At 47.7% G+C, this 13,349-nt stretch overlaps 1 protein-coding gene across 1 annotated transcript; it reads left to right on the forward strand.

The window, feature by feature from the left end:
* The first annotated feature begins 458 nt into the window (after positions 1-458).
* rbl1 (retinoblastoma-like 1 (p107)) lies at positions 459-12,042 on the forward strand. The gene is made up of 22 exons (XM_056606560.1): positions 459-733; positions 983-1,116; positions 1,729-1,932; positions 2,075-2,139; positions 2,306-2,434; positions 2,910-3,076; positions 3,321-3,385; positions 3,648-3,804; positions 3,926-4,092; positions 4,487-4,599; positions 5,107-5,210; positions 5,404-5,541; positions 5,764-5,928; positions 6,085-6,232; positions 6,522-6,755; positions 6,962-7,155; positions 7,551-7,727; positions 7,843-7,914; positions 8,154-8,241; positions 8,490-8,635; positions 8,967-9,134; positions 10,273-12,042. The coding sequence occupies exons 1-22, from the start codon at positions 572-574 to the stop codon at positions 10,468-10,470; spliced, it is 3,195 nt and encodes a 1,064-aa protein (XP_056462535.1). The 5' UTR covers positions 459-571; the 3' UTR covers positions 10,471-12,042.
* Positions 12,043-13,349: the final 1,307 nt, after the last annotated feature.

Consider the following 13,349-nt stretch of genomic DNA (forward strand, 5'->3'; position numbering starts at 1 on the left):
ACATGATGGAGCACAAACATTGTCATCATCTATTCTACACTTAAAAAACAGCCGGCCGGTAGAAATACACAGAGACAGACAGACAGAGATGGACAGGTCGACAGGAATACAGACAGTCTGAGAGAGCCAGGCAAGCAGGAATAAAGACAGACAAGAGAAAACGAGGGAGATAGGCAATCAGACGGAGAGTTTAAGAAACACACTGGTAGTTCAAGTGAATTGCTGAATCCAACGACTTAAAGTTTACCTTTCAAACCGAGGGGTCCCCCATTCTGTAACATTCCGGGATAAATTTACATTTTAAATGACTAAATACTATGACGAGAAACAATGTCATGGAGCACATGCAGTGACGCGGAGAAGAGACGCCCTTCCCCATTGTTTACTCGGCGCTCATTGGTCGCGGCCAAGCAGGTTTTCGCGCCAACGTGATGCACCCTGGGAATCGCAGTCCCGGAAGTCGATCAGAAGGTGGTTTTCGGACCAAAACACGAACTCGGGACTTCCTCTCTTGGACTTTGGTTTGTATAAACACGAGTTATAATTTTGGTTCTTTAAATCGGATTCACGAATGGGGGGAGACGAATCGCCGGATTCGGATTCGGGGAGGATGGACGAAAGTTCGGTCCGAAGGAGCCTGGAGACTCTGTGCCAGGAGCTGAACATGGACGAGCAGACTGCTACTGAAGCCATGGAGAACTTCACTGCAATGTGGAACACATACACACTGGAGGTATATCTGCTAATATATATACATTTCATATATTTTTATATATACAAATCTGAAAACATGTTCATATATCTGGAATACAAATGCACTGTCTGCAGCTACTGTTTATTTACTTTGCCTACTTGTCAGGGAGAGGCCCTGATTGACATGCATACACAATCAATTAAGGAACGTACTGAACGTATCAAGCGTGGAGGTTGCCACGGTTACGTGCCCTAACTTCTGTTGACTAACCGCTATACTCGTCACCAGGGGGAGGTGGTCCACTGGCTGGCGTGTTCGCTGTACGCAGCGTGCAGGAAGAGCTCTGTCCCCACAGTGGGCCGGGGTCTGATGGAGGGGAACTGCGTCTCCCTCACCAGGATCTTGCGCACAGCCAAACTCAGGTAGACGATTCAACACACACCCACGCCAACTGCAAATACAGGCAGCAGGTAGCTGCAAAAAAAAGAGGATGGCAATAAAGAGCTTCCTACTACAGTTTACTCCTGGTGTGCATTGTGCAACACCCACCGTTGATGACGTATCCTTGATAACCCACATCCTTGATTCTGTTCCTCCTGACAGTCTGATCTAGTTCTTCTCTTCCTCCTCTGTCTGATCCAGTTATCCTCTTCCTCCTCTGTCTGATCCAGTTATCCTCTTCCTCCTGTCTGATCCAGTTCTCCTCTTCCTCCTCTGTCTCCCTGTTCTCCTCTTCCTCCTCTGTCTGATCCAGTTCTCCTCTTCCTCCTCTGTCTGATCCAGTTCTCCTCTTCCTCCTCTGTCTGATCCAGTTCTCCTCTTCCTCCTCAGTTGGATCCAGTTCTCCTCTTCCTCCTCAGTCTGATCCAGTTCTCCTCTTCCTCCTCAGTCTGATCCAGTTCTCCTCTTCCTCCTCTGTCTGATCCAGTTCTCCTCTTCCTCCTCTGTCTGATCCAGTTCTCCTCTTCCTCCTCTGTCTGATCCAGTTCTCCTCTTCCTCCTCAGTCTAATTTAGTTCTCCTCTTCCTCCTCAGTCTGATACAGTTCTTCTCAAAGATGAGGAAGTGGGCAGACATGTCCAACCTGCAGCAGGACTTTAGGTTGCGCATGGACAGCTTGGAGCGTAACTTTGAGGTTTCCACGGTGATATTCCGCAAGTTTGAACCGATCTTCATGGACGTGTTCCAGGACCCACAGGGAGCGGAGCCTCCCAGGCAGCCACGCAGCAGGAAACACAGGTACCACACACACACACACACACACACACACTCACACTCACACTCACACTCACACTCACACACACACACACACACACAGAGTGTGTTGTGCTACACTTATAAACGGCCACACCTGTTGGATCTCCCCTCTTCTCTCTCCCAGACGGCGGCCGTGCCACATCACGGATGTGTTCAAGTTCTGCTGGACTCTGTTTGTCTGCACTAAAGGTACACAAGCACACACACACACACAGATCACCAATGGTTAACATGTCAAGAGGTTACCATGGTAATGAGGTAATGATAGGAGGGTACCATGGTGACGACAGGATGTTGTAGGAGGAACGCCACCCCATTGTGTGTGTGTGTGTGTGTGTGTCTGTGTGCGCTGCAGGGAACTTCCCTATGATCGCTGATGACCTGGTGAACTCCTACCACCTCCTGCTGTGTTGTCTGGACCTGGTGTTCTCCAACGCTAGTCTCTGCTCCCACCGGGCCAACCTCATCAACCCTGCATTCACCGGTAGGCGGGGGAATTTATGTTTTTCGAGATGCAAGATGGTTTTATTGTCCTATGCACAATTACAATTACAGAGCAGTCGCTGGCAATGAAATTGTTTAGTCTTGGGCTCCTCCAACAGTGCAATTTAAGAGAACGTAAAGTTATATGAGAAACACAACTAGGAAAGCTTAAACTTAAATAATAAAAAATATATATAATAATAATAGTAATAATAATAAAAAGTAAGTGTATAAGAGGAACACAAGTAGGAGAGCAGGGACCTAAATGCAAAACGAAATAAATGTAAAATGTAAACAGACGTGTTTATCCAGATTTCGACTGGTATAAAGTGGCAAGTTCTAAAGTGGCTAGTTCTAAAGTGTCATAGTGGTGAGCTAGGTAGCTTAGGAGTTCAGTAGTCTTATGGTGGTGAGCCTGAGTCTGGTGGTGCGAGACATGGACTACTGTGTATTTATAACCATGTGTGTGCATCTAGCTGGTCTTCCAGCCCAGCGTGGCGAGGGCCTGTCTTCCCCAGAGAAGGATACCACCCCGTGCGTCTTGGAGCGCCTCTGTGAGCAGCACGATGGCCTGGTGATGGAGGCCAAGAGCATCAAACAGCACTACTTCAGACCCTACATGCACCGGCTCTTCAGCAGACAGGTCCCCACAAAAAAACCCACAGTCCTCACTACACACCTCACTACTTCAGACCCTATATGTACCAACTCTTCAGCAGACAGGTCCCCACAAAACACACCTGCATGCACGCACACCCAAACACCCCACAGCATACCATTCATTAGTAACCTTGCTCCACACTCAACTCCAGTGTTGCCATTCTCTCTCCGATGATATGGTGTTACGACCGACCATCACTTAACCTGCTGTTCTTCTCCTGTGACAGATTCTGAAAGGAAACAACGACCTGCTTACGGAAGTGCTGGACCCCCAGAACTTTATTGACAACAAGTAAGTCACAGCTTTATTCACAACAAGTCACAGCTCTACTCACGTGTAAGTTGGATTTGAAAATATAAACTTTACCACCGCTTATAATTGAGTTCATACATGTTATGAAGTATTACCTTTATAACATGTTTATACATGTTATTATACATGGTATAAAGTTTCAACTTTATAACATGTCAGAAATTGGTAAATCTATAGAGATATCTGTATAAATGACTACAGTTGACTTTGAGTGTCTGTGTGTCTGTGTCTGTGTGTCTAGTAAGGCCATCAACAGGGAGTACGAGGAGTATGTGCTGACGGTGGGTGACTTTGACGAGCGTGTGTTCCTGGGGGCCGATGCCGACGAGGAGATAGGGACGCCCCGGAAGGCCCCGCTGGAACCCCCTACAAACCCCCTGCAGCAGCACGTACAGAAGGTACACACGCAGACAGACAGACGCTAGCACGTACACATTTTCTAAAATCTTTAATTAAACGTCTCCTACTTAATATCTCACTCTCTCTCCCTCTCCCTCCCTGCCTCCCTCCCTCCCCCAGTCAGCGTCTCTTGCTCCCTCGACCCCGCTGACGGGGCGGGGCTACCTCAAGGAGAAGGAGCTGCTCGTCACGCCCGTTTCCTCGGCAACGCAGAGTGTAACCCGGTTACAGAGCATGGTGGCGGGACTGCGGACAACCCCCAGTGAACATCTCATCAGCATCTTCAAGTGAGTCTCTCGCTCTCTCAATGTCGCTCTCTTTCACCGTCGCTATCTCTCTCTCACACAATGCCTCTCCCTTCCACTATCTCTTACATTCAAGAGTGACTCCCTCTCACTCTTGCTGTGAGATTCATTTCCAGGTCACATAACCAGGCTTGTCTGTTTAAATGCCTGAATTCATGAATGCGTGCCTACATGAATGCCCTGGTATGGGGGAACCAGGTTTCACTTTACTTTTCAGTATGCATGTAAATGCACTGATTGTCTGTCTTTTTCTCTTTCCCTCTTTCCTTGTCCCTCTCTTTGACTCCGTCTGCCAAACCTAGCTTGCCTTCTCCAATATGGTGTGTGCTGTAATCAAAGTTTCGATTAACCGTTTTTTTTGTGATGACCCCAAAAGGTCGTGTTCCAGTGACCCTACCGAGACCATCCTGTGCAGGGTGAAGACACTGGGACAGACCTTCAAAGACCACTACACCAGAGACACGGACAACACGCCTGGATCACACATAGGTAACATTACACTTTACTCTGCTACACTACACCGCACAGTTTTCTCTACAATATACAGACTTTGCTATACTACACTAGAGACACGGACAACACACCTGGATTACACATAGGCTACACTACACTAGAGGCCCGAAAAACACAGCCGGATCACCCATAGATGACACCACAAAATACCACGCTAGACTACACTACACTAGAGACATGGAAAACACAGCCGGATCACACATAAATAACACTACACCATACCATGCTAGACTACACTACACTAGAGACATGGAAAACACAGCGGGATCACACATAAATAACACTACACCATACCATGCTAGACTACACTACACTAGAGACATGGAAAACACAGCGGGATCACACATAAATAACACTACACCATACCATGCTAGACTACACTACACTAGAGACATGGAAAACACAGCGGGATCACACATAGATAACACTTGGCCATGTTATGTAAAACAGGGAGTTAGTATGACTCCTCATGTTGTGTTTCAGATTTTGCGGAGAAGCGTCTGAAGCTGGCTGAGATTCTGTACTTCAAGGTCCTGGAGAACGTCATGGTGCAGGAGACCAAACGTCTCCCAGGGAAGGACATGACCGTAGGTCTCCCTGTCTACCTACCGGTCTCTCTACCTACTGATCTCTCTGTCTATCTATCTGTCTCTAACGTGTGTGTGTGTGTGTGTGTGTGTGTGTGTGTGTGTGTGTGTGTGTGTGTGTGTGTGTGTGTGTGTGTGTGTGTGTGTGTGTGTGTGTGTGTGTGTGTGTGTGTGTGTGTGTGTGTCTGTCTAGGTTCTACTGGGTCAGGAGTTGTTCCACAGCTCCTTGCTGGCCTGCTGTCTGGAGGTGGTGCTGTTCTCCTACAGCTCCCAGAGAACCTTCCCCTGGATCACCTCCACTCTCAGCCTGCCCCCTTTCTACTTCTTTAAGGTACCAAACCTACACGGTACTAACAGAGCACCAACGCAGAACTAATACTTTACACAGTACCAACATCGTACCAACACAGTGCTAATACTTTACACAGACCTAAAATAACCAACTAGTACTAATACTTTACACAGAACTAATAATGTGCCCAGTTCTAACCGAGCACCAACGCAGTACCGTTCCAGCTCTAATACAGTACACGGTACTTGCACTCGTCTCCAGGTGATCGAGGTGTTCATCCGGGCGGAGGAGGGTCTCTCCAGGGACATGGTGAAACACCTGAACTCCATTGAGGAGCAGGTCCTGGAGAAGGAGGCGTGGACCCGGGACTCTGCCCTGTGGACCGCCCTGGGGGCTTCTGGACACCAGGTCCCGACTGTAGAGGAGGTTTGGAAACATTTACGCTGTCATAGACACTGATGCTCTTAATACACACACCCTGGAGAGACACACACACGCACGTCAGTCCATCCATCCGTCTGTCTCACTATCTGGGGCTCTATCTACCTGAATGTTTATCTCGCTACCTTTCTGTCCCTCCAGGTGAACTTCTCCGATTGTCTGGACGGTGGACCAGGAGCGGCCGGAGGTTCTGGTCCGTCCTCCGCCCACCTCCCCCTTGTGGCGCAGTCCCCCCTCGCCCACCCCCGCATCCGCCAGGTCCGCACCGGCCTGGGCAGCGCCCGCAAAGGTAGCACACACACCTGGCTACAATACGCATTTATATATATATAACATACCGCTCTCTCCCTGTCAGATGCACCTTTCTCTCTACAATAGGACAATATCTACAGTGTAATCTCTCTCTCTCTCTCTCTCTCTCTCTCTCTCTCTCTCTCTCTCTCTCTCTCTCTCTCTCTCTCTCTCTCTCTCTCTCTCTCTCTCTCTCTCTCTCTCTCTCTCTCTCTCTCTCTCTCTCTCTCTCTCTCTCTCTCTCTCGTTCTCTCTTTCTTTCTTTCTTTTCTCCCCCCCCCCCCCAGACATCCCTCCCTCGCCCCTCTCCGTCCACGACCGCTTCAGCTCGCCCGCCGCCGGCAGCGCTAAGCGTCGGCTCTTCGGGGACGACCCCCCAGCGACCCCGTCGTCCGGGGCGACGGCAGCCATGCCCTCTCCCGCCAAGCGGCTGGTGTTCGGCACGATGGGGACCCTGAAGATAGGGCCCCCCGGGGGCCAGACCACCCTGGTGACGGTCCACCCAGGTGGCCTACTGCAAGGTACACGCGATACCTCATTCCCTTCACCTTTTTGATCGTTTTGTGGATTTTATTCAAATGGATTCAAAGATAATTACTGGCGAAATGGTCACACAATAGCCCACAATGACGTGTCTCCTCCAGAGCCACTGCCCCCTCCCTGCGTGTTTGTTGGTTGTAAATGACTTCATGTAATCGTGTGTACACGATTGTTTATACGTCTCCAGGTATGAACAGCAACGGCAACATCACGTTGCTCCAGCTCCAGCCCAGTCCGGGCCCCCAGAACGGACCAATCACAGCCCAGTTCCTTCTGACCACATCCCCGAGCCGTGTCAGTGCGGCCCCCGCAGCCTCGGAGCCCCCGCCAGGGAGCACCCGGCCCCGACGCACAGGCTCCCTGGCTCTGTTCTTCAGGAAGGTACGCACACGTGGTGGTCGGGGCGGCCGAGGCTCAGGAGGGACGGCGGGTTGATGGGCTACCTGAAGGTTGCTAGAATGATCCACAGCTCCTTCCAGCTGTCGAGGTTTCTCTAAACCTAGCAAGATGCCCTAACCCTACACACACACACACACACACACACACACACACACACACACACACACACACACACACACACACACACACACACACACACACACACACACACACACACACACACACACACAAGCAGGCGCACAGACACACACACACACACACACACACACACACACACACACACACAGGTTCTCTAGCACGCATGGCGTGCTTCATCACAGAATTATGATTTGCCCTTTTAAATTGACCCCTTTTATCTCATTTTGTGTGTGTGCCAGGTGTACCACCTTGCCAGCGTGCGTCTGAGGGACCTGTGCGTGAAGCTGGACGTGTCCTCTGAGCTGCGTGGGAAGATATGGACGTGTTTTGAGCACGTGGTCGTCCACTGCTCTGAGATGATGAAGGACCGACACCTAGACCAACTGCTGCTGTGTAGCGTCTACATCGTCTCCAAGGTACACACACATACATATACTATCACACTCACAGACAAACGTGCACGAACACACACTGGTGTATTGCAAATATATAAGCAGTCAAACAGCTCTCTTCCTTCTCCTCCTCCTGCAGATCACCAGGGAAGGTCAGTCCTTCCAGGACATCATGAAGTGTTACCGCAGCCAGCCACAAGCTAACAGCCACGTAAGATTGATAAGCTGTCACGTAATATACACACATGGTCGGATTTATATACCATACACTCATTCTACATGCATAAACATTATATATTGTAGTGGTTGGATTATGTGCTTGTTTTTAATGTGTGTCTGTCTGTGTCTGTCTGTGTCTGTCTGTGTCTGTCTGTGTCTGTCTGTGTCTGTCTGTGTCTGTGTCTGTGTCTGTGTCTGTGTCTGTGTCTGTGTCTGTGTCTGTGTGTATAGGTGTATCGTAGTGTACTGTTGAGTCACACCTCTAAAGACCAGGGAGCAGATGAGAACATGGAGATAGATCCTGCCTCTGGTGGAGAATGTAAGACACACAAACGCTCTCACACACAAACATACCCCCACACTCGCACCACTGTACACACAAACACACACTCACTTACTCAATCACACGCACCACTGTGCATACGCACACACTGGGCGCAAACACACACACAACAAATCGGAATGTTTTATTCTTAGTTTTCCTAAAATGTTCCCCTTTCACATTCTTTAAACCTAGACACTCACACTTCCAACGATAAACCCTCTCTCTTGTATGTTTTCCCCTAGCGGCAGAGAAGGCCAATCAGGGCTCAGGAGAGGCGAGCCCTGACCAACCAGTGGAGGAGCGGGGTGACCTCATCCAGTTCTACAACACTGTGTTCATACTGAAGATGAAGAGCTTCGCTTTGAGATACGCAACACATGACAACAGGGTACACACAAACACACGCATGGACACTACATCAGGGTAGACACACACATGTACACGGAAACACGACAAAAGGGCAAACGCACACACGCGCCCTCCCAGGGGCCCAATTCATACTATTATTGTACATAATCGGAGTCAGAATTCTTCATATAATAGTTTGATGGATGCTGCATTAAATAAAAAAATTTTGCATCATATATTATTTGTGTGTGTTATATATATAATGTGTGTAATATATAATGTGTGTGGAATATATAATGGGTTTGAAATTTATAATATGTGTGTTTTATATAATATGTGTGTAGTTTATAATGCGTGTGTGTATCCTGCAGGTGGACGCGCCCCCTCTTTCGCCCTTCCCCTCGGTGAGAGCCCAGCCCCTCTCTCCTCGCCGCGTCTCCCAGAGACACTCCCTCTACGTCTCCCCCCACAAGAACGCTTCCCCCTCCTGCTCCTCCCCCAACCCCTACACCTACCGCTTCAACCGCAGCCCCTCCAAGGTACACACACACCCACACCCACACACACACACACACACACACACACACACACACACACACACACACACACACACACACACACACACACAGCTGCCTAAAACCAATACTGGATGAAGTTTCCTGAAACGCGGTATCCATTCTCTTGTCTTAAGGTACGGCCGCACTGAACGCGTTAGGCGCGTAAGATTACGTGCATAACGCGCCTAACCTGACGCTTGGTCATTGTGTGTCACAAAGATGGTTCAACGTGCCTACGCAGCTAAATGGGCCCGCCCAACGGAGGTGTCTTGCCTCAACCTGAAGGGGCTTATTTTCGATATGACCGGCGACGTTCTATACATTATCCCGCTTAATGCACGGCTCCTTGCCAAAACGAAAAAATAACTTCACATGGTGTGTCTTTTTACAATTTATTCGTTACCAGCATTCGTAGTGTTGATCAGCAGAGAAATAGTCCGCTATAAGACGTTGACGTCGCTTAGCCACCGATGACGCTGGGGTTGACAAGTTACCGGACTACTACCCATGCAAGTGAACGGAGCGTTCCACGGCATTTAGAAGACCCTTGTAATAAAGGCCTATAATATTTCTGTTTATGGCATAGATTTCTCCTCAGACTAGGACAATAAAGCAATGATTTAAAAAAAACAAAACACAAACGCTCGATCAAAGGCCCGGCCCGAGGATAGTGGTGGGAAATATCGGCCCGACCCGGCCCGCGGCTCGGCTCGGGCTCGGGCAGAGAATCTAAACTCTAGTGCATGACATAGAGTTTCACCACCTCCTCATCGTTTCAGCACACACTGAAACGATGACTTGGTCGTCCATGTTCTTTCTGCTTCTGTGCGTCCTCCGTCTCTCTCCCACTGAAATCGGGTCAAGCTCAACGGTGATTGGCTATCGCGGCTAAGCGTCACGCGTTGGCGCGTCAAAAGTAAAATTTTGCGTTGGGCACGTTATTTAGGTGCATAAAACGCGTCTAACACGCGTAACGTGCTGCTTTAGCGCCTAAACCAATGCTTCCCTATGCAAAAATGCCGATTTTCAACGCCTCTAACGCGCGTAACGCGTTCAGTGTGGCCGTACCTTTAGTCTTTCATTTTCTAACCTGTCCTTCCTCACTCCCCACCACCACCAGGAGCTGTCAGACATCAACAAGATGTTGCGTCAGGGCTGCGTGAGCCGGAAGAGGGCGTTCACCATGGAGGGGGAGGTGATGATGTCATCGGCGTGCGACTCCCCCACAAAGAGGGCGTGTCCCGAGGGAGGCGGTGGCAGCCCGGACGTCCTGTTGAAGAGACTACAGGATGTAGTGTCAGAGAGACAGAGTCTGTAGACAGACAGGCAGACGACTGGAGAGAAGGACAGCTGGGGAGACAGACCGACAGGTGGAGTGAAGGCAGCGAGGGAGACGGGTGTAGAGACAGACAAACATGGAGACACAGACTGACGCACAGGCGGAGAGACTTGACAAGAAGACACAGGTTGACATGAAGACAGACACGTGTAGAGACAGACGGAAAATACGTTGTGTCAGGGAGATGGTCTGTAGACATACAAGGCCGACAGGTAGGGAACTGACAGACACAGAAACAGGCATACGGATTAACGGATGGACAGACAGATTGTCAGTCGTTCTATGTCTGATTATGTCTACACCTATGTAATGCCGAGACCTTACAGTCTCTGCCATGTGTGCCCCTAAAATTTCTGGTTGCGCCCCGAAGATTTTCAGTTAGGGGCCACAGTGCTCCTAGTGAAAAAAGTTAGTCTGGAGCCCTGGCTGAGTGTCATGTACATTAACAGACAGACTGCTGTAGAGTGTCATACAGTAACAGGCCGACTGCTGTAGTGTCATGTACAGTAACAAACTGTTGTGGAGTCATGTACAGTAACAGACAGGCTGCTGCAGAGTCATGTACAGTAACAGACCGACTGCTGTAGAGGGTCATGTACAGTAACAAACTGTTGTGGAGTCATGTACAGTAACAAACTGTTGTGGAGTCATGTACAGTAACAGACAGGCTGCTGCAGAGAGTCATGTACAGTAACAGACCGACTGCTGTAGAGGGTCATGTACAGTAACAGACCGACTGCTGTAGAGGGTCATGTACAGTAACAGGCCGAATGCTGTGTGATGTGCACTTACTGGAGTGTTGAGGACTGGAGCATCTCCATCCATTTTACCTGTATCATAGCCCTGCCTGTATTTTACCTGTAATATACCTGTATTTTTACGATTTGTAATTTTCTAGTGAGTAAGGGAAGCTGAATGGTCCTTGTTTTGTCCTGTGAAGAGAGATGTATTGTAAAGCTTGTTTTAGCTCTAAGAGATAATCCAACCAACCATTTACTAAGCATTTTAGTGATGTTTATAAAGATGGGTGCTATTTTACATGTTTCTACTTCTGGGTGTTCGTTTTTGTAGATAAAAGGTACATTTGGTTTTAAATGTAATATTTTCAAGGGTTGGATTTTTGTTTTTAATTATATTGCCACAAAGCAATATAAATATTGTCCCTTGTGTGTTTTATGGGCCAGAACACATCTTATTTTCTTTCAATGAACACACCATTATGTTTTAAAATAAAAAAAATTGTATAGAGACTAACTCATATCACTGGGTTGCTAATTAAAAATGTTAATGAATCTAATACTGGGCATTGATTTTTAATCCAAGGGATGACATGCAAAAGTAACATTTTATTTACTTTTTGGTCCAGCATGGTCTTTGGGACCAAAGACTGTCTAGAGGCTAGCTGCTTGCAAGATATGCGGTTTACTCCTGGTAGAAGATAAATGCTAACAATGCTTAAAGGATATTTTTCACGTCATGCTATCTATACAGCTGATGTACCATATGAAAGCTAAGACTTTCATATGGTAACAAGCAACAATAAAAGCCATACCGTAGTGTCAATTCACACCGGTGTACCTTACCGTTTGTACCATACACCCCTAAGTCCCACCCACTGGAACTGATTTGTAATAGGTCTGTAGCGTCGGTGAGTCCCACCCCCTAGGCGGGTTTGAATGACGCAAAAATCATCATTTTGCGTCATTTAAAGCAGGAAGGGTTAGAGGTAGATAGAGAGCTCTCCCGTCTCAGGGGAAAATGATGGAATGATGCAAGACCATTCAGAAATATGACTGGGTTTCTAACGATACAAAGCTTAATGCAAATGGGTGAAGTGTCCCTTTAAATATGAGCCTGTCAGAGGATGAATCATCACTTCTTCCCCCTGGGGCCGCTGCCCCCGAAATTGCCCTCACCCCCGTCAACAACACTGCACCTCCTCATTCCCCCACCGAGTGAAATCACCCCCCACACCACACCCAGCTGCTTCAGTTTGGCTCAATCAATGAGGCTGACTTTCCGGTGAGTCGGGCCAGTCTTCAGTCAGTTTGGGTTTCCCCCTCAAGACCTTTAGCTAGAATGGGGCACATGGAACAAGATGATTTAACATTTAATCTTATCCCATCAGTAATCTTACAACCAAACATGTCCCTTAACAATTGCGAATAGATCAGCATTCAAAGTCGAATTGCATGTGCCTGGAGACCCCGTGATATCGACTTCTACACCTGACTACGGCTACGACTTAAAGTGAAACCAGACGATATTAAGTCACAAATCTGCTTTCCCTTTTTTAAGTTACTCATTATCTACACAAAGTGGATCTGGTAATTAGATCCTTTGAATTATTTTTGGTAATATGATCACCAATCCATAAAAATATGTATGCGTAATATATGTGTATAAAATGATATACATATATGACCACTTAGACCGACATTTAAAAAGAATAATCCAACACATATATATATATATAGATATATATATATATCTATATATATATATATAGAAATACCAATTCATAAAATTCTAATCCAATCTGTTGCAATTCATTTTACCAGCGTTTAAAAAGATTTGAGGACTTTACCACACTCTTACGAAGAATTATGAGCACAATGAAGACCCCCTGCCCTACTCTTTCAGCACCAGAGCTAGCCTTCATCAGGGGGAGAGGGAGAGGGGGGCAAACACCGTATGGGACTTGACTTTCACTCTTACTATAAGTTGTGTGTACGGTAATGGTTACAAGCAGAACACAGTGTTTAATGGGAGGATGGTCTATCTCATTGGTGTGTAATAGGGAGTCCAGATATTCTCTTTCTTTTTCTTTCTCACTGTCCCCTTTTTCTTTCTCTCAT

The sequence above is a fragment of the Gadus chalcogrammus genome, chromosome 13 (assembly GCF_026213295.1).
Source record: "Gadus chalcogrammus isolate NIFS_2021 chromosome 13, NIFS_Gcha_1.0, whole genome shotgun sequence".
Taxonomy (NCBI): Eukaryota; Metazoa; Chordata; class Actinopteri; order Gadiformes; family Gadidae; genus Gadus; species Gadus chalcogrammus.

Excerpts from the sequence above, each read along its gene's own strand:
- rbl1 (XM_056606560.1), top strand. The coding sequence starts at position 572 with ATGGGGGGAGACGAATCGCCGGATTCGGATTCGGGGAGGATGGACGAA. Across the intron at positions 4,600-5,106 it reads CACGCCTGGATCACACATAG|ATTTTGCGGAGAAGCGTCTG; the intron begins GTAACATTACAC and ends GTTGTGTTTCAG. Across the intron at positions 5,542-5,763 it reads CCCCTTTCTACTTCTTTAAG|GTGATCGAGGTGTTCATCCG; the intron begins GTACCAAACCTA and ends ACTCGTCTCCAG.